The sequence below is a fragment of the Apteryx rowi genome, unplaced genomic scaffold (assembly GCF_003343035.1).
Source record: "Apteryx rowi isolate R43461 unplaced genomic scaffold, aptRow1 scaffold_20, whole genome shotgun sequence".
Taxonomy (NCBI): Eukaryota; Metazoa; Chordata; class Aves; order Apterygiformes; family Apterygidae; genus Apteryx; species Apteryx rowi.
In genome coordinates, this window is record NW_020448308.1 from 2,768,930 (window position 1) to 2,790,490 (window position 21,561).

Below are 21,561 nucleotides of genomic sequence, written 5' to 3' on the forward strand. Positions count from 1 at the left end.
CAGATTTTACAGTGCAGACTATACTAAGTACAGGCACAAGTTATTCAGTCTGATGAAATTTTCAGAGTACAGATGTTTTTTGTTGGCTGTGTAGGGTATACTTTATAGAAAGTTTGTTCATTACAGCTTGTATTGTATTCATTTTTAGCAATGAGTCCAAAGAGTTCAAAAAGGTCACGAAGTCCTGCAAGCAATTCAAAGGTCCCAGAGATTGAAGTTACTGTTGAAGAAGGTATGGAACAAATATTAATAAATACTGTTTTAGTGGAAGAAGTTTTCATACCCCATGATTAACTTATGCAAGTTCTAATCTTTACCTCATGTAGCAGACTTTCATTTCAGGACTCCAGATACACTCCAATTTAGATACAGTTTTTTTCTCATTTCTGAATAATATTGGATTCTGAGAAAGTGATGGTTATGTAAAATGTTCAAGTTTGACAGCTTTCTTGGGCCTTTCATTCCAAGTAGTGATGTGGGAACTGATGAAGTCCTGAGCAGAGAATGACAGATGTGAGGAATAATATGACATGCTTAATTTCAACCCTAAAAGAATTTTTGAAAAGGCTTTTATTCCACTCTTAGTGTAGAACTTGAGTTCTCTCTAGTAGTGTGATATATTATCCTTTTCATATGATGGCTTGCTTCTGCTCTCTGCATGAATGTATGTAATGTGTTTCTACAGGTCCTAATAAACCACAAACAACAGATGTTCAAACTAATTCTCAAACCAATGGATCCAATATGGGTTTCAAGCCACGAGGAAGAGAGTTTTCTTTTGGTAAATACTTACGGGATTTAGCATGCATACATTCTATTAATGTCAGCATTGACAATTTTGGCCATTTTGTAATATCAGAGATTATTTGCATTTATGTTTTATTCTACAGTTAGTGAATGACTGAAGTTCTTGTTTTCATGTACATTCAGTTCTCCATCATTTAGAATAATGTACATCTGAGAAGTCCGGGGTGATGTACAGAAAATGCTGTACAAATGCAGCACAGGTCCATGAGGTCTTATCTACCGTTCAGAATCTCCCCTTCCAGGCTTTCGCTGTCTCCTGGCAAATATGTGGGTGGCTGCTATGTTATTTCACAATGCTTCGAATTCCTCGAGGTTTTGTTGTCTGGTGCGCAGTACCACCAGAGTGGAGACACCCAGCCCAGATCTGATGCTGTGCATAAGCTTAAGCCCTCCCCAAACCTGAATATTAAGGATCCCTGTGTAGGGATAGCCGAGTAGCTATGTGGGAAGTCAGATGATCTGAACTAACATTAATAAGCCATGATCTATTAGAGATGATTTGGGGAGATCACCATTACACCTCTCCTTTGCTGCTAATTCCAGAAAATCAGTCAAGGAGCAGCCAGATAGCGCCGGAAGCCATATAGTTGTGTTCATGAGCATTGGGTCTGAGGTTTTTCACTGTGCAGGACCAGATCTGTTTGCGCACTGGTCTAGCCCAGAGATCTTTACAGCTACAGCAAGGTTAATTTGCCACACCTGTGACTTCTCCATGGTTAAACAAAATCACTGTATTCAGAGCAATTGTAATTAGTTCACAAGTGTCATCAAATCTTTTTTTTTCAGCATGCTTACATCCTGAATTCATCACCTGAATCATATATAGGAATTTGTTGTCATTCTTTGTTTTGTCCCCCACATTTTCTTTTTGACCCTATGGTCATAGAAGAATTCCTTACTCATACTCAGCCAGAGTTTAGAATGCATGTAAGATATTGATTTGGAATGATTATTTCTGTTGGCATGGACAATATTACTGTTCACAGTTGTTTCCAGTTTTCTCATCATTGTCAAACTTAAGATTTTTAAAGTATTATTCTGCAATCATTTTAAACTTTCAAATGAATTTTTAGTTTTGTAGAACAGCTGTGGACCGCTTGCTGCAGGCACAAGACAACCAGTTTAGGAATTGCTGCTGACCAGTGTCAGCAGCAAAATGTCTAGCTAGCCAGATGGTTACTCTTACCAACTGTGGCTGAAATTATTCTAGAGCTTAGTTTGCAAAGGGGAAGCATGTGTCTCAGGGTTATGTCATTGAATAAATGAAGAGCTTTCTGTCAGTAATTTGGGTGCTCATTTGGGTAAGTAATTTGTATGTCTCCTGATGCTGTAAATTTGAATTGCATTTGGATTAATTTCAGTAAATGCCCTTCCTTATCTGTTAGTATTTTTCAAAGCTTTAGGGAAATGAAGCTTTATATGGATATAGGTTTAGACTGGGGCAGAATGTTTCTATGCTGTTTGCAGAATGATAGCCATTTTGTTCATTTTAATTTAATGATAATCTGTTATCAAGCATAATAAGTAATTTATTAAACATTTATAAAAACATTATTTGAGGACAGATTCACTCTGTGAATGTTGATTTACTTCTTCCCATTTTCTCCTGCCAGAGGCTTGGAATGCCAAAATTACTGACCTAAAGCAGAAAGTTGAAAACCTTTTTAATGAAAAATGCGGTAAGTTTACCAGTTCCTTTACCGAGATGCCTTTCTTATGAACACGCAGTTAGATGTGTCATGGATATGTTCATACACTTATTTCAAAAGTCCTACAATCCTTGCATAGTCTAGGCTGTGTTCTGTCATTCTTACACAGCTTGCTTGAAGTTCTGTGTCAAATTTCCACTTGCTTTATTTGGGCTTGGAAATGGAGAAGTTGTGGTTTGATTGCTACTTTTTTAATGACCCAGAGACCTAGTCATTGCACGTCCTGGCACATCTCTCTAAGCATTCTTCATTCTACTTACGAATGAGAATTTGCATGATTTCAGCTGCTGCATGACTTCGTTCATCATGGATGCTATCTGGAGAAACATGTAACCCATCGTATTCAGTCTCTTTCTGCTGCGGGCTGTTTGGAAACTAAGGTCTTTACTCTTCTGAGTGCGGTTGTTGGAACAGTAGCACTAATGCCACTTGGTTTTGGTGCAGTCCTGTATCACAGAGACAGGATACCTTGTCTGTAACAAAGCAGAGTACAAATGGGAGAGTCTTGAATGTAGACCAAGCCAGTGGCATAAGCTGTCTATAAATATTAATATTTTGAAATGCAAATTATGGTCTAATTTATCACAAGAGAATGAGTTACGTTCGAGGTACTACATGTGTATTTTCTTCCTGCCTATTCATAGCTATCACCAAAAAAACCAAAGCCTGCTGCTTCCTCCTAATCTAGTATGTATGTGCCAACTATTATATACAGTTTATACCTGATATGTTTTGTTTATAAACACATCAGTGGTCTAGCTGGTAGCTTATTTGCTCTGTTGCATTTCAGGGGAAGCACTGGGGCTGACTGAACCAGTGAAGGTCCCGTTTGCATTGTTTGAATCCTACCCAGAAGATTTCTTTGTGGAAGGTCTACCAGAGGGAGTGCCATTCCGTCGGCCTTCTACCTTTGGAATTCCAAGACTAGAGAAGATCCTGAGAAACAAATCTAAGATAAAATTCATTATTAAAAAGTAAGACTCCCATGTGTCTCTGGTAATCTCTTCTATCGGAACTGAACTGTAGCCTGAGAAATAAAATTCATTTGCTGAATTGCTAAATTCCTCTCTCAACAGTCTAAAATACACACTGGAATATTTTTGGTAACCCAGGAAATGCTCGGAAAGCATTTATATATGTGGAGCAAGACACATTCATCTCTCTTGTTCTGAAAGATAGTCACAGCCTGTTTAGTGGGGAAGAGCCAGTCCAGATTTCTGAGTTCATTGCACTTATCACATCACTGTTTTAGTTCCTATTACATGGAGTGCGTATAGGTTACTCTTAGCTAAGACTTGGCAGCAATATATTAAGGGTGGAGAAATGTAGATTCGTATATTTGGGATTGTAAGAACTGATGTTTCTCATCTAGCATAGGCTTAAATATCTGTGTCCCAGTGTAGATGAAGTGGCAAGAGAAGTTCTGGAGGCTTAGCCATTGCATCCTAGATTGTCTGTTTGGCTTAGAAGAATGCTGTGTGTACAGTGTTGGTTCCTGTGTTTAAAATATAAATATTTGAATATTGCATTTTCTTTACTGTTGATGAAGCGAGTGTAATTTTGTTGTTGTACGTGAAATCTTCAATCTGTTTGTTTGCAGGCCTGAGATGTTTGAGGCAGCCGTTAAGGAAAGTTCTGCTAGAAGCCCCCAAAGTGAGTTTTACAACTGCTTAACATTCTAGATAATAGTCTCTTTCAAGGATTAAATACAAATGAGAAGTGCTGCTTGGTGTTAATGAATTCCTGAAAATTTCATTCCATATTGTGGTTGATTTAGGGGGTTTTTAGATGAAAGAAAAGTGTTAACAAGCTGAATTTGAGGCACAGTCTTAAGTACTGTGTCGCTGGTCCATATGTCTAGTAGATCTCTCTATCTACTTTCAGGACTGTAAGACTACTGTATTTTCTTGTCTTCTGCATAGTTCCCTAACTCTTGCATTATTCTATCTTCTGATACATCTTTCTAGTTTTCTGAGCAGCTTTTTGTAATTGAATATAACAGTATTAGATACACTGCTTATATTTTATATAGATGTTACAGTGCTTTTACTCTAACAAAAGAATGTGGTATATCAAAAATCGTAGCTTCTGAATTGCACTGATGAGATGGGGAAGATAATAGCCATTGCCAGTTTGAATATAGCTTTGGCAAGGGAGTAGTAAAATTTTTGAGTTATTCTCAATAAAATAATCTTATCTCTAATCTGTGTTTTACTGCCTTTTATCAAAATGTGACAAATGGCGTGTGATTTGCAGAAGTAATTCAGGTCTATAGATGAATTAATTACTCCTGATGCCTAGGTGATTCTAGTGAGAAGTGCTCCATAGAAATGAGTGAAGATAGCCAGCAGAAAATTGTGTCAGCAAAAGGCATGTCATGGATTAAATGAATTGAGTCATATTATTATCTGTTATTAAGGGTTGGCAGAACTCCACTGAGTTAGTTGAACTATGCTGGTTTATGCCCCTGGACTGTGCGGCTCACAAATGCAGCTCTAAAGGATTTATTTTGTGAATGCGTGCAGTGAATAAATGGATCAGTAGATGTAACTAAATTAACCACAAGTGCTATGATTTTTTCCTCTTCAATAAAAAGAACAAAATATGTGTTTCACATAGTCTTTTTTCCTGTTTTTTAAAGTCTTTTTAGAAAACCTGCTAGATAATGATTAACATAATCTTTAATCTAGTCCTTTCTCCTGAGTGTGTAATGGGAAAGATATAGTATTGAGCACCTGCAGCAGGTATAGTATGTCTCATTGAAAGCTGGTCCCATTTTGAAAATGGGAATGGGTCTGTTTTGAAAATGTTGCCTCGTATCTGTTAACTTCGCAATATTTTCTTTATATATAGCATTCAAGATTTTGGGCTCTCCACAATTGTCTTTTAAATTCATTCTCTTACATCTAGGAAAAAATAACTCGTCCAATATGGCCATTACAGCAAGCACCACAACCAATACAGTGGTGAACACGGCCGCAGGTGTTGAAGATCTTAACATCATTCAAGTAACTATACCAGGTACGTATGCTGTCTGGTTACACCTCTTACCTTTTGTGCTCTTATTCTGTATATTTTGTCTGCTGAAGTTTTTTTCCTACAGTCTGGTTGGTTTGCTGAAATGCAAGTACAATATACAAAGAGCATAATTTAGTGGTCTGCTTTTCCTGATAAGTTAAATATTTTCTAACTTTTATGAATATCAATTCAGTGACATCTCCAGAATATTCTTGGTCCAGTCCCAAGTTAAGAAATATCCTTATTTTTTCCATTTTTTCCTCATGTAATAAAGTAAATATTGATTTGCAACTTGCATGGCAACTTCAGGAGACCAGGACTCGGACTGAATTTAATAACCATGCAGGCTGAACTGCTTTGTCTTAAACAATACTGATTACTACTTACTTGGGCGTATGTGATGTTCATTAGAGACTGGGGAACCTTGCACACTGTGTCTATCTATTGAATGTCAGTTTACTCTTACCTTTCTCCACCATTAGATGTACTTTGTGTTTTTACATAAGTTTAGAAAGTCATCTTTAGATAATATATCTAATGTGCATCATGTAAATAATTTGAAGCCTTTTACAGATTTCTTAACAGCTGTGCATTTTTGCTTATTTATGCAATTCTGCGTTAATGATAAAACTAAGAACAAAGTCCCTGTTTCAAAGCATTCAGGTATACCTGCTTCAAGTACTCATTCATGCATTGCTAAACCTTCAGGAAAAAGTAATGTTCTTAATTCTGATGCTATTCTAACAATTTCTTTCAGATGATGAAAGTGAGCGATTGTCAAAAGTAGAAAAGGCCAGACAGTTGAGAGAACAAGTAAATGATCTGTTTAGCCGGAAATTTGGTAATTGGTTTTTACCCCCCATTTTTACACAGATGTGAATGTAACTAATGTTGTTCATGTTGATGTTACTGAATTGTCACTTATGGTGAACAATATATGCAATCATTAAAATGAGCAAATGTGAGAATTGCGTATGAATGTTGTGTTTTGACTTCAAAAAGAATCTTTTATAAGGGATGTAGGTTGTTTGGTGTTTTAAACAGAGAATGTCGCGTGCATATAGACTGCTTTGTGTTCCTTCCCTTCCAGTTCCTCCCTCTTTCTGTGTAAACATGGATGAAATGTTTATTTTGCTTGTAAACTATGATTCTTCTTAGGGCTATGTAGTCCTGACCTGTTAATACTCGAGACTGGAGTAATTTTTTAAATCCAACTTATCTTTTTCCTGTGTATAGTTTTTTTTTTTAATTTCACTGTGTATTTGCATTGGACACCAATAACGATTTAGTGAGATTCTATATCTGGAATTCCTTCACTAGTGCTATGTGTGCATTTTTGTGTGCATTACAGGAAGTGCTTTCCTTTCCTTTCTTGTAGTTATTTCCTTAGATATCCTGTTCTATACCTTTTTTAGTAAAAACAGGATCTTGGTTCTTTATACGGTGAACATGTTAGAATTGGAGTTGGAGCTAGGGATCTCTTAGTGGTATTCATGAGTGTAATCCAAAACATCTATTTGTTTGAAAAATACCACTGTAATTATTTAATCTTCAAGTAGATTTTTATAGTTACCGATCTGATAAAATGGCTTAGTTTTGCATTTAGTTTCTTAATTGTCTGAGAATTTTTTCCTCAATGTAATCATGAATATGTAGACTTGAAAATAAACATGACCTAATTTTCTCACTTAGGTGAAGCAATTGGTATGAATTTCCCTGTGAAAGTCCCATACAGAAAAATCACCATCAACCCTGGCTGTGTGGTGGTGGATGGAATGCCTCCTGGTGTGGCATTTAAAGCTCCCAGTTATCTGGAAATCAGCTCAATGAGGAAGATTTTGGAATCAGCAGAGTTTATCAAGTTTACTGTCATTCGGTATGTAGTTATCATTGGTTAGATTGTACACATGTTGTGAGGACAGCCCTGTAACTTGAATAAATGAAGATTCAAAAGAACAGAAATTTCAATGCATCTAGTGGAAGAAGTTGACTGTTTTGGATAACTAAAGCAGGTCAAATGAAGCCCAGATATCCATAGCGTGAATGAAGATGGTAACTCTTTGGAGGACGTGCCCAATTAGGTATGACAAAAGTCATAGTATTAATATTGCATATTACAGCAAGCTATCATTTGAGTTGCAATTTATTTGTATTGTATAACACAGTCCTGACATGCAGTGGGCCTTGCTGTCCCACAGCCTCAATCAAGCTTTGACTTTGCTTCGTACAAGACAGTTCAGTGGTCCAGAACTTGTTGGCTTTTGACAGTGAATAGTATGTTTGTGGTGGTATTCCTAATAATATTTTTAAAGTATTTCAGTTGTGTTAAGATACTTGAATTAACGTAATCTTTTTGTTAAATGTTTTTTCCTCTAAAATCAATTTATCTACAGTATTTGAACAATCTGATATTGTCCAATTACAGTGTAAGTGAATTTTATCAAGAGATATTTTCATTCATGAAGCAGAATAGAAAGCACTTTGGAACCACACTAAAAGGAGTTCAGGAGTTGAAAGCAAAAATTCCTCAATTTTTGCAACTCCTCAAATTACAGACCACCTCACAAGAGTTTAAAAGCTTTACTTCCATTAGAGAGAGAGAAATTTTTAAAATGCCATTTTACTAAGAAGTCTGAACTCTTGACTGTTAATCTCTAAAGAGCTCCAACCTGAAAGGACTCTTGCTCACCCTCAGTTTGGGATTGATTGGGCTATGAAGAAGAGGTGACTCCCCTGTTCATTAGTTGTGACTGAGGGAAGGATTTAGATCTTTCCGTGCGTGTCACTTTTCAAAACGCTAGCAAACAAACCACAGTGCCCAAGAGATACTCTGATGGTTCCTTCTGCTCTCGCCTAGTTTCTGTTCCTTCTTTCGGTATGACCTCTGTTAGGAACTGTTAGGTGAGGCTGCCTTGGGAGGGAGGCCTTATGCAACAGATCTTAGAATAAGTAGATGTTGTGTTCTGTTTTTTACAGACCATTTCCAGGACTTGTGATTAACAACCGTAAGTATTTATGAGACATCGATGTCAAATGCATTTTTGTCACTTACCAAGATTAGTTTCCACATTTTGGCTTAGTGGCAGAGGCTCCACAGCAGTAAGTTCTAAGTATAACTCTCTTCTCTGTTTCTATCTCATTAAAATTTCCTGACTAAACATGCATGCCCAGTTAACATGAGAGCAGAGTGATAAATTTGCAGAATGGTGTAAGATTAGCGTTAACTTTGATATGAAAATGCAAGATAGTGATTTTGTATTTTTCAGCTGCAGAGTCCCAAAGAGATTTAGGACCCTGACTGAGCAACTGACTTGCATGGGAGTCTCTACATTTTAGGTTTGGATCCATGGCAGTAGCAGTTAATAAGCAAGAACTTTCCGGTAGCTGCACAACCGTGTTCCAGTGAAAAATTCTGCATTCTGCTGAAATAGTAAGAGTTTAGAGAGGCAGAGTGTAATTAGCTGAAGTGGAATTTGGCCCTGTTGCTCAAATCTTGTTTGGAAAAATGATGTCTTCGTATTTTCAGTTGCCTAAAATAGTTGTGGCCTTGTTTTTTAGATTTTATTTAAAGAAAAAAAGCAAACTGAAAAATACAGTCATTACAGTGTCCCTTGTGTCATGTTGTTTCTGAGCCAATGTGAGATTAGAGAGTCAGAGGCCAAATAATGTAGTGTCATTAGTCTGGCCTTATCATGATTAAGCCTGAGTGATTTAGCGTTCATTGGTTTGCATCCAGCCGCCAGTATATTCCAGCTGACGTGCCGAGATCTGTGAACCGAAAGTGTGACGTTTTCTCAGGAAGATATTCTAGTTAATAACTTGCATCGACCTGCTCATCAGTCCTAGGCACACCTTCGTAGGTGGGGAAGATGTCACTTTGTAGAGGGAACCTTCCAGGCAGATAAATAGTTCATAGCATTTCCAGAGAATTGAATTAGGAATGAAAGGATCTATGAAAAACCGACTGTCAGCATGTAATTGGCAATGGGACTGAGGCTAGCTGAACGAGAACAGCACGGATGTCTGCTCGTCTTCCATCGCTGGAGTGGGGGGATTGGTCATTGGAACAAATGATTTTTGTGCAGTATCCATGTCCATTCATTATGGTCAAGATGAACCGATACTGATAGACAGTGAGGTGAATATTGAAAGCCTCTGAGCCTACTGCTTATAATGCATTATTCTTGTTCTGAAGAACATATGGGAGCTTGTGAGGAAATTTTTGGTGCTTGAAGGCAAGATATGGAATATTTTTTCTGTAAAAAAAAAAAAAAAAAAAGCAGCTCCATTCCAGTGAGTGTAACCTGTTCATGCAGCAGTTTCAGGATCTGAATGTACGGTGAAGTAAAATTGTCATTGTGTTGAATGTGTGGGACCATTTTCATTGTAAAGCTGAACAGTGATCATGTCTAATCTTAGAGCTGATGGAGAAAGTTGAAGCAGAAGCACCACCAACGGCACCGGCACCAGTACTCCCAGGTGATGCAGAGTGTAGCACACATCCTTTCAGAACGGGTAGGGTATGGAATTCAAGATCTTACTGACAGATGGTATTAGCAGTCATGCCTTAGGTATGCACTGCTCATGATGAGCCGTTTTATTTTGAAAGATTGTGCAATGGTGACTTTTATAGCTATTAAATATTAGTAGATTAACAGAAAAAAACATTGCTTCTTTCCAGCTGCATCATTGGTGTTTTTCTTGATGTGATTTTTGCAGATGATGAGTGGGCTGAAAAGAAGGATTAGTAGAAGCAAAACATAAAGCTAATTCAGTATCTGTTTATTAGTACCTGTTTAACTCAAAAGTATGCGCATGTCTGTCTCTGTGTCAGGTAGAAGTTCAGCCAAGTTAAGTTTGCCCATTAAAATAAATAAGTAAATAAGGTTGCCTGTAGTGAAGGAAAGACTACTGCAATTTGCCGAATAAACTGTTATCAAACAAAACTGAGAAACTAAGAGAGCGAAAACAATTCAATAAACATTTTAAGAGTAAGAAACAAGTGACCACTTGTATGACAGACATAATTTAAAGGAAGCTACCGCTGCCTCTGCTTATATTTGGAAGTGATGGGAGGGAAAAAAACAGCTGTTGATTATTAGTGAACTTCCTGTAGTCTACCTGTAGTTAATTCAATTGCAGCAGTTAATAAGTTATAAAGCTTTCCCAATACCTGTTCATCTACGCAGGTAATAGAAAAAACATTATGGAATCAAAATTTACTCTTTGCCCTCTGTTCTTCACCTTCCCACTCTCCCCCAAAACACACTCAATCACCATTGAACACCTAACAATATTAACCAGAAGTGGTGACATTTTTTTGAAATCTAGATTTATATTTAAGAGGTTTAAATACAACTGGTCCAAACTTCGTATATTCTGTACAAGCACATGTTATGTTCTGCTAGGACTCAGTTATGTGCCTACCACAGTGAATCATACTCTGAAGAGGAAATGTTACTTACTGTATTATAATAAGTGTTTGAACTTTTTATGTTTTGCTGTAGACTGTATAGCAAGTTACAGATCTGTATCTCAGACAAGCATATTTGAGTCTGATTATCGGAGAAAAACAATGAGGTGGTTTTCAGAGAAAACTTATTTTCTCTAAGTTTTGCTAAGATACTTATCTGATTCATAGTGTTGAAACTATATGCATATTCATTTGACTGTATACTTTTTCATTTAAGAACCAGCTGAATCAAGCCAAATAGAAGTATCTGTAGGAGGTAAGTCTTTGTCTTCAGTTACTATCAACAAGTATTTTTAAATTGTTTTGAACAAAGCTGCATCCTTTTTTTAAAGGAGGAGGGTCAATCAAAGCAAAAAGAAGGGACTTATTGGTTCCCAGGAAATGTTTTCATCTGTATTAATATCATACTGCATCATGTGAAAAATACTCTGCAGCAAAAGTTGTTATTCAAATAATTTTACAAGAGTTTTACGAATTGTTATTCTTGGTTGGTGAATCATGACTATATATAGGGTTTGAGTGATTGTTCATATCCTGAGCGATGCATCTAGCTATTATTAAGAGCAGTAGTTTCCACAGTTTGTGCAACTGAATGACTGGCATCCTCAGGAAGTTTAAATGGCATATTGGCCTGAATTTGCTGTGAGGGTTTGTCGGGAGAGGAGGTATTGTTGTTCTTCTAGAACTTACGCTCTGAAAAATATCCGACCTTCCTATTGTCCAAGAATATACTTGAGTTGTTTCTTTTTCAGATGTCGATATATGTGAGACCAAATAGAGTGTAGTACTCCTACTCCCTTTATGCCTTTGCATATAGTCTTGGAGCATTAAAATACTGAGTTGATCTTAGAATTTGGATTCTGGTGTCTGCTGTGCGCTCTGGTCCTGTAAATGCTGCCTTAGCTAACCTCGACTTTTCTTTGTGGCCCTAGATGGCTGTGTCTGCCTCTGCAGTGGTGGGCTTTGGTCATCAGAAAGTGCTGTGTCACTTTGAATGTGTCACTTTGAAGGGCTGCTGAGATCTGACAGCCCTCAGATGTTTTCGTAACAGCTTGACAGCATCATAGCCAGCAGCAGTGGGATGGAGGCTGCTGGGCATCCGTACTTGTATTCTTAAAACTCTCAACTTGAGTTCACTCTCTAATCTTGCTTAAATTCCCCCAGAAGAGCAAATAGCAAGCCTTAGCACTCCCATTCTTTCTCCTTTTCCAGGGAAATGCCCTTTCCCATCTCCATTGCTTCAGTTTCCCTGAAAATGTCACTGAACTCTGAGTCAATCCAACATGCTCAACCAAAGCTCGTTATAAGCTCAGCTACAGGTTCACTCTGAGTGTTTTCAGTAGTTTTTTCTCTGAATATAGATTAATCTTGCTGCAGTGATCAAGAAGAAAAGAACCTGTTGAAAAGGAGGCAAGCATTAGTAACAAAACAGCTAAGATGCAGATTTTAAGCTCACAGTTATTAAAAGCTGAAACATCAAACAGAAAATGTTAGGTGATGGAGTGAGACAGTTGTTCCTGAGTACCCTCATGCAGAGGAAATCTGGTTATGGGCCTTTGAAGTAATAGTTTTGAAGAAATAAACAAACACGTCTTTGAATTTGTCATCCAAAACTGGATTCAGATCCAGTTACCAGAGAAATGATCTTGAAAAAAGGTATGCAATTGCTAAAGAACTCAAAATCACTTCAGAACTAGTCTGGGAGGTATGAAACAATCATGTGATGAAGTGGCTTGGCTTAGTAGTGATGAATTAGCCTAGCCCCAAACCTTCCAAACAGCTTCAGTGAAAAGCCAATTTCCTTCCAGCATCATATTCTCTGTTTATAAAAAGAACAAAATTAAGTTCTGAGTCACATAGGCAGCACTATACAGACACAGGACTTCTTTGATTTACCTCCAAGTGTCACTGTGAACAAGAAAAGGCAAAGATTTTGTAATGAAGTCTCCTGGAAATGAAAAAAATCGTATCAAAAGATGATGAATGCTGTAGCCAACAAGACCAGATTTCTTTTTCTTTTTCTTTCTTTTTTTTAAGCATATGATAATGCCTGTCTGTTTGATACTGTGTGTTGAAGAAGAGAAATTAGCTGGAGCCAGAATTTGTTTTGGACAGATCGAAATACAATAATGAAGAAGTCTGTATCTACTTGAGAAGAGAAGTGGTCCTGGAGATGGAAAAAAATTTCTGAAAATTGGTCAATGCTGGGAAAAAGAGTTTGTGCAGTGAATGTTAATGTGATCACTGTTGCAGAAGGCATAACTTGAGCACAGCTAGGTTGAGATGCTGTTTACTAGCTTTGGAAGACAGCATCTTAAACGTGAAGCAGTGCTCGTACCCTAAGCTTCTAGTAAAGGAAGCCCTACATGAGATTATATTTGTGGTCATGGGCTATAGATTTACCTGTGAGTATTTGTCAAAGCTTCTGCAAACATTGCATGTCAAGTGAGGTGAATGGGAGAAAGAACGACCCTGGGGAGCGACAAAGAAGAGAAGGAGGACTGAAGAACAGTGAGGATGGAGACAAAAACTGTAATATATCTTTGCAGACCAAAACTGTGATATATCTGATGTTTTTTAACTGATTATGTTTTGTTTCTATTTTGGATTAAGTTCCTTTCTCACCCACTGAGTATTTCAGCTCCATAGAAAGCCTTTTTAAGTTTCAATACACTTCTAATACCGATTTTTATTTCTGTTCTTTAAAAAATAGAGTTCTCTTAGATTCCAGGCTGCTTTACATTGAAGTCAACATGGTAATTTCAATAGAATCAGATTATTTTGAATAGATATTAATTTATCATTAATAGTATAAAATGGTAAATGAATGCTTTTCATATTTGTTCTGTAATTTTTTTCCTATTAAGTACAACAGTAACAACAGAACTGATAAAGATTTTTTTTTTCTTCATTCATTACTGCTTTTTCAACAGATGTTACAGAAACAGAAGAAAATTCTCAAATAAAACAAGAACCGGACCCAACGTGGTAGACCTCATCAAAACTAGGGTAAAATAATTTATTGCTTGTTGGAAGTCAACACTTGTTAAAGAATAGTATTTTTATATTTTGGGGTGGGGAGAAGAGGGGTGGTTGAGATATAGGACTGAATGCCAGAAAATGTCAGCGCTTTACTTGACTTATGAATTATTTTATTTGTCTCAGTCCTCATATTTGTAAAATGTAGGACATTTTAACTGCATCCTCCAAATGTAATGTAAAGCATACTGTGTTAGCATTTGCGAGACAGTCAGTCTTAGGAAAATGAGGACTGTAACACAGCCTGTAAATAAAAATGGATGATGGTAATTACATACCTTAGAGGCAGAGTAAATGAAAGCTTAGGGGATTAGTGTTTATGAAGAGCTGTGACAAGCTTGTGTGAAAGAGTATTATCATTGTTTTTGGTAGTGCCTACATATTTCCAACTTGTAACTGTGCAGGAGAGCTCTTCACTAGGATTTCAATATTGTCTAACCTTGGGACACTTGGTAAAATAACTAGCTGCGATGAAAAATCAACTTGCTTTAAAAGTTTTGTTTCTTTTCTATTAACTTTACAAAAAGCTTAGTTTAACTTACAGTGCAAAAATGTGGCTGAATCTTTTCTGTCTCTTCAACTGTTTTTTCCTTCACTCATTGCTAAAATGGAATTTTGGTGGAGGTAGAGACAGTGCAAGGGTCTTTGGCACGTAACCAAATATAAGGAGGTTTACCTATGCAGTTGTTAGTTCAGAACTGTACTTCGTTCAGAAAAAATGGTAATTTTAAGCAGTAGCAGATCTCTGTTAGTTTTTCCAATTTCAGTTTTTTGATAATACTCTGAACAAATATTTTCCTCCTTGTTTATTTTTTGATACTTTAGTGGTTTGATTTGATTGACGTAAGAGTGGATGCATTCGTTTGGTATGTTCAAGCTGTAATCTGTCTAGCTATAGCAAGTCACAAAGATTGTATTCATCACAGAGAAGAAAACTTCTGAATCTTATTCCAGTTCTGAGGGCACAGACAGGCACTCAGCAAAACCGAGCTGCAGTGGTTCACCGTTAATTTTGGCATTAATATTGCAACTTTCCAGCTCACCTGAGGCGGTGGTCTTTCCAGCTCACCTGAGGCAGTGGTTGGGGGAGCATGTGTATTTGGGCTCCTGGCACCTTCTGGCTTTTCTGGAGACAAGGACAGCCCAGGCCGTGTCCTCTGTCAGGTGCAGCATAACCACAGCCTCCTCCAGGATATGGTGCTCCCTGGCAGATGTCTTCTGTCTGGTCTTGGTGCTTCTAGCACCCAGGTGAAGGCAGTATGCTTAGGTACATCCAAGTTGATGGGTTTCAGCTAGGGGAAAGCAAGTTTGTTCTCTCTGATCTTCCACTTCCCTTGGGATTTGGAACAACGTGTCTGGGCTCCCAGAGAGCAACTCTCAAGTGCTCCCAGCACATCTCAACAGCCTGGACGAATGAGCTGGACGTCAAATCAGCAGGGTCAGCTAAACAGTCTGACTGAACATAAGACATCAGCAGTTAGGATGCTAGAGCACGTGACCTGCGAGGAAAGGTTGAGTTTGGTCATTTTAGTCTGGCAAAGAGGTGACTCTCTGTGCCCTGAGAATTGTAAACACATCAGTGTCTTTCGAATATCAGTGTCTCCCATAGCATCCTCATAGGGAAGCTCAGGAAGTGTGGGCTGGATGAGTGGACAGTGAGGTGGATTGAGAACTGGCTGAATGGCAGAGCTCAGAGAGTTGTGATCAGTGGCGCAGAGTCTAGTTGGAGGCCTGTAGCTAGCGGTGTCCCCCAGGGGTCAGTACTGGGTCCAGTCTTGTTCAACTTCTTCATCAATGACCTGGATGAAGGGACAGAGTGCACCCTCAGCAAGTTTGCTGACGATACAAAACTGGGAGGAGTGGCCGATACGCCAGAGGGCTGTGCTGCCATTCAGAGAGACCTGGACAGGCTGGAGAGGTGGGCGGAGAGGAACCTCATGAAGTTCAACAAAGGGAAGTGCAGGGTCCTGCACCTGGGGAGGAATAACCCCAGGCACCAGTACAGGTTGGGGGTTGACCTGCTGGAAAGCAGCTCTGCGGAGAAGGACCTGGGAGTGCTGGTGGACACCAAGTTAAGTATGAGGCAGCAATGTGCCCTTGTGGCCAAGAAGGCCAATGGTATCCTGGGGTGCATCAGGAAGAGTGTTGCCAGCAGGTCGAGGGAGGTGATCCTGCCCCTCTACTCAGCCCTGGTGAGGCCACATCTGGAGTACTGCATCCAGTTCTGGGCTCCCCAGTACAAGAGGGATGTGGCACTACTGGAGCAAGTCCAGCGAAGGGCTACAAAGATGATTAGGGGACTGGAGCATCTCTCTTATGAGGAAAGGCTGAGAGAGCTTGGCCTGTTTAGCCTGGAGAAGAGAAGGCTGAGAGGAGATCTTATCAATGTGTGCAAGTATCTGAAGGGAGGGTGTCGAGAGGATGGGACCAGACTCTTTTCAGTGGTGCCCAGCGACAGGACGCGAGGCAACGGGCACAAACTGAAACACAGACACTTCCATCTGAACATGAGGAAAAACTTTTTCACTGTGAGGGTGACAGAGCACTGGAACAGGTTGCCCCGAGAGGTGGTGGAGTCTCCTTCTCTGGAGATATTCAAAACGCGCCTGGATGCAATCCTGTGCAATGTGCTCTAGGTGACCCTGCTTGAGCAGGGGGGTTGGACTAGATGATCTCCAGAGGTCCCTTCCAACCTCAGCGATTCTGTGATTCTGTAATAAATTGTTGAAGCCTGCTTTGGAAATATTTTTCATAAATCTGAACATGGCGTTCGAAAATATATTAAAGAAAAACTTTCTATTTGTAATCGGAAGTACTTCATTGGGTGGAGGAATATAAAGCTATCTGACTTGACCATTAAATTTTATCAAAATTTTGTCTTGAGCAATGGCTGCACAATTTGGTGCTGCAGTGCTTTGGATTTCCGGATACTCTAAGCTATCTGCTACCTAGCAAATTTATACCAAAGCAAGTAGTTGGTTTAAATTCTTACAGAGAGCACTCAAACACACATTTAATCTCATGTTTACTGAGGACAATATTCACCTTCTAGGTGCTTTCCGAATCTAGGCCTAATGAACTCAAAAAGTGTCCCAACTACTAGTATTTGCAATAAGATGCAGAGCTGCAATGAAACTAACTCACTTCTGTAATTTTTCTTATCTAGTCAGAAGCATCCAGTTCTGAGAAGAGCTTGCTGGGACTGTCCTGAGCTGTGTAATATAACTGTATAAGAGAAGTACCTTCTATACAAACCCTTTTTGTACTTTTAGATAGAAATGTCTACTTTTTCAGCAGTTCTGTGAATTGACTTAAAGCAAAGAAAGACTGTAGATTTGGAATGGCTGATTTTACTTTGGAATATATTGTAAGGACTAAATTTGATGCAGCATTGCTGGAGAGATGACAGGGATTGAAATCAACAGGGACTTAACAGAGGCTGTCTACATTTCCCAATAAAGCTGAATTTTACTGTATCTGAATGCATCTCAGCTTTTATAATGAAGAAAAATTCCTGCAGTAGTTCAGTTTGTTAGTTTTACTTTGAAAAAAGTAATTAATTTTTGGTTCTTACTCCTTTAATGGCTGATTGGACAATAGTATCTGTATATTTGAACTAATTTTTCCTATGATATCTATCACAATTAATATGTTTTTCATAAATAAAAGATAAACTGGTTCACCTGACCGTTAGTATGCATTAATGAAATGGACTGTGAAATGGTCAGTATTTCAGTGTGTGGTTTAGGAACCAATTTAAATGAAACCCTGTTATAGTTTGCTCCGTAATTCAAAGTAGTAAGTGCATGTTTTATCAAAATATCACATGGTTTATGTATGATGGGTCTAGTCTTGCAGTCCTAACGTAGGTAAAACTCACATGGACCTGTGAGAGCTTTTCTGCCGAAGACTGTGGGGTAATGCCCTTCTTTTCATCTAGAACTAGTTATGGAAACTTATGCAATTAAGCTGCTGTAAGTCCTACTATGTCAAAGTAAGTCCCCTATAGTCCTGATTGCGCCCCACATTATGTAAGAGACAAATGTAAGCATTTTTTGAAGCTTCACAAACCGTAAGAGATGTAAAGTTCTGGCTATATGATAACCTCTATAGAGAAAATACAGTTTATTGTAAAGGTTTCTCTTTTATTGGCATGAGTTTGGGATGACTGCATTATGCACAAATGGTAAACCTTATTCCCTGATAAAGAAATAAAGGCATTTCTGATGTTTTCATGACTGTCCATGCAGTATACATTTATATACTTTGCAACGAATGACATTCTGGCAGTAATTTTGTAGGCAGGTAGAATATGCTTTTAGCATAGTTACTAATTCAAGAGAAAGTCATGCCTTTCAGACAAAAATCAAGCTCTGAGTGGGTGAGGTTGTTGCATCTTTAAGGAAAATTTTTGAAGCCTTGAATTCAACAGGATATACTGTATGTTCCCTGGGAACATCCAGCAGAAGCACCGTGAAGTTCTGCAAATGAATTCAGGACAAGGCATGGGATTGCTATAAAACACGTGCTCGCTTTTTCAAAATTGCTCGGTGCAGGTCTGCAAAGAAAGCTCTCCAGATGGGAATCAGTGGCAGCTGAAGGGCCTGCTGCCTTTCTGACCTGGCAGACAGCCTCCATCCCTGTCCCAGGTGAATTCACCCATCGAATTTACTGTTAACTCTGAACCATGTGGGTACTGTCCCAAATTATAACCACGGAAGTATTTCACTGCTGATTACTTTCGTAGACATGCTCAGTTAACATACCATGATAAATGTTGTTTGTCAGAGCAAAGGCCGGTTTCATGATTGCTGCTAAAAGTTTTTAGAATGGGGAGAGGTGTTAATACAGCTCTCGCTGAGTTTTGAGCTGGCTCGACTTCGCCTTTTTTCAAAAGGGAAAGGATGGTCCATCCCTTCTTCATCCTTCAGCTCGCTTTGGGAGGCACCGTTTGCACAGCTGTCTGCCCGGCAAGGCTGCATATTGCTAGTAGAGTCATTAGTGCTAACTCAAAATGTGGGACTGACATCGTAGCCAAAGAACTGTAAAAATTAGTGACTCGGACTAAGGCCTTTGTCCAGTATATAATGGCAGAGTGTGGGGATCCTGCAGGTTTGTCGTGTAACTCGCATACAAGAGCCAAAAAAAATGAAATGAAAACCAATGCAATGGCTTTACTGGAAGTACTGGAGTAGTTGCATAATATTGGGAGTTAGAGTAATGGTGCACTGTGTCCATCCATCTGATGGATTTGTGGTAAGGCTGATGTACACATCAGCATCCAACACTGGAATCTCTTTCTGGTCTCAGACATTTTGAGTTATATCCAGTAGAGGGAAATCAGACTGACAAAATAATTGCACCGATATTTATACCTTCCAAATATCAGTTTTATATAAAAGAATCTCTCTCTCTCCATCTATCTATCTCTACATATAGTCATAACGGGTAGCAAACTTTTGAGATGTTGACCATGCATGAAAATCACACTCATTTCCAAACCAGTAATACGTGAGGTATTTCACTTTTGGGGTATTGAGTGATCATGCCCTAAAAAGCCTTGGCTGTACTAATAAACACGTAAATAAATAAAGTTGCGACAACCTACCAGAACTCTGAATATTTTTTGTTCCAGTAGAGAAACTTTGTGGTGATGGAGTAGATGTCACAGATGTATTCTCCAGTAATACCAAACTCTAAAAGACAGTCATGTTCCTTAGGCCAGTTCCTTTCTCTTAAATGAGTTTTGATTCCAAATAGTGTAGGATTCAAGGTTTTTATAGCAGAGCTTGACCTTTCTTGTGTACGGCACCTCCCCAGGGCTTGTCACAGGAATAACCACTAGGTGTCAGATGAGGTCCAGCACTTTGACTGTGCAGCTGTTGGCCAATGTTCTTCCTTTGAGATTTAAAGATTTCCATACACAAAACTTGAACTCTTTTCTCTCTCTCTCTCTCTCTTTTTTTTTTTTATATCTGTCTCATCAGTGGCTGAGGAAGAGAACAGGCTTTCATCTCATTTTGGTGATTTTGCAACAGCTATTAGAGCATTTAATACTTTCCATACGCAGAACAATTTGCCATCAGTGACATAAACAAGACTTCCCTTTACTCTGGATTGAATAAAGCTTAAACTACTAAAAATCAAAAACTACTTGTTGAACAAAATTAGGGTAGTGTTTCATTTTTCAGCTTTTAATTTCCAGGAGTTTTTGGTACCAGTTAGGGATGTGGCACTGCAAAAAAGAAGATAGTCCATTTTCTAAGAAATTTTGGACCTCTCCGGCACTTTGTCTTCAGTGACCTTGTTAATTGTACAGAAATCTGTCAGCCTAAGTCCTGTATTCACTGTTCTCACTCTAAAACAGTTGTGCATTGCTGCAAAACACTTTTATTAATTCTGTGCTCCAGACCGAGGAAGGAAATAGTATTTTAAACCAAGTCTGACATGCCGCCTAGAGAAGTAGCCTGTTTCTTCCTAGTGCAGCAATGTAAAGCTCTTGAGACCAATGGAAGTTCTCAGTAGCTCTCAAAATCTGTATTCAGATGCCAACCTTCAGTTTCCCAGATTTCAAAACATGAATCATTTGGGCTTAGTGTACTAGGAACAGCTTATTTTTCAGATGGGCCTCTGAGAGTTTTCTTCTAAAACTATCTTACTTCCTATCTAGTAACTACTGGACATAGTGGAGTAACGGAGCTGTGTATCATACTGAGGTGCCTGTTGCCTGTCACGGTAGACTAACCCATCGCCAACAGCAAGGCCTACAAGCTGTTTCATTTCTCACATCACAAGATGAAGAATGAGGAAACTGGAAGAAACATGTGAATGAAGTGGTTTCCAGTAATGGACTATGTAACTTGGTTTTAAATTTAGTACAAACAATGATAATTATGAAATTAGCTTTCATGAAAAAGTCGCTGGTAGTTCTGCATATGAAGCAGCAGTGCAGCTATTAACAGCAGAACCCGAATAGACCTGGAGTTTTTGGGGTTTTTTTAATGTTACATTGTTGCATAATTTTCTTCCTGTACAGGGAAGTCTGCTGCATGCTAAAATAATAAGAAACCAATTTTAAATTACCATATTTGTGTTTCAGTATCTCGACAGCTGCAACGCACCGTACCCGAGATTCAGGGGAAAGCTGTAGCTAGTGTTTAATCTTTTGACTGCAGCCAAGGCCAGCTTTTGTCTCTGGCACTAATGAGGGTATGAGCCCATCCAGCAGCGCGGTAAAGCTCTTGGGTCAAGACTCACAGCAGCAAGTCACTGCTTGCAGCGTCGGAAAATCGGTCATTTCAGGTTTTTCTCTGTTATCCCCTGAATGTAATCCAAAGTCTGTGGCGTGTAATGCTGCAAGGTGGCGTGGTCTGGCGTGCTGTCCCCGCAGGTGCTGCCTCGCTGCTCCTGTGGCAGGTAGCATCACCCCGAAATGCTCGGTACCGTATCCCGAGGCCCTCCGTACCTGTGTAAGGAGGAGCCTGCACCTGGGGGGTCGGACACGCGCGGGCTGCT

At 38.9% G+C, this 21,561-nt stretch overlaps 1 protein-coding gene across 10 annotated transcripts in view; it reads left to right on the forward strand.

Moving 5' to 3' along the window:
• The window catches only part of GTF2I (general transcription factor IIi), an 84,038-nt gene extending 62,682 nt beyond the window's left edge, over positions 1–21,356 (forward strand). For 4 of the 10 annotated variants that reach the window (XM_026063610.1, XM_026063613.1, XM_026063615.1 and 1 more), the window contains 13 exons: positions 149–232; positions 686–781; positions 2,421–2,486; positions 3,307–3,490; positions 4,117–4,169; positions 5,427–5,537; positions 6,292–6,375; positions 7,227–7,410; positions 8,511–8,539; positions 9,954–10,049; positions 11,225–11,263; positions 13,941–14,016; positions 17,213–18,285. In XM_026063610.1, the coding sequence (XP_025919395.1) occupies positions 149–232; positions 686–781; positions 2,421–2,486; positions 3,307–3,490; positions 4,117–4,169; positions 5,427–5,537; positions 6,292–6,375; positions 7,227–7,410; positions 8,511–8,539; positions 9,954–10,049; positions 11,225–11,263; positions 13,941–13,999 (1,085 nt within the window). In that variant the 3' untranslated portion in view covers positions 14,000–14,016; positions 17,213–18,285. Of the gene's footprint in view, positions 1–148; positions 233–685; positions 782–2,420; positions 2,487–3,306; positions 3,491–4,116; positions 4,170–5,426; positions 5,538–6,291; positions 6,376–7,226; positions 7,411–8,510; positions 8,540–8,800; positions 8,965–9,953; positions 10,050–11,224; positions 11,264–13,940; positions 14,017–14,871; positions 15,719–17,212; positions 18,286–20,716 lie in introns of those variants that run through there. The other 6 variants (XM_026063614.1, XM_026063619.1, XM_026063612.1 and 3 more) reach the window with 5 other exon arrangements.
• The last annotated feature ends 205 nt before the right edge of the window (positions 21,357–21,561 follow it).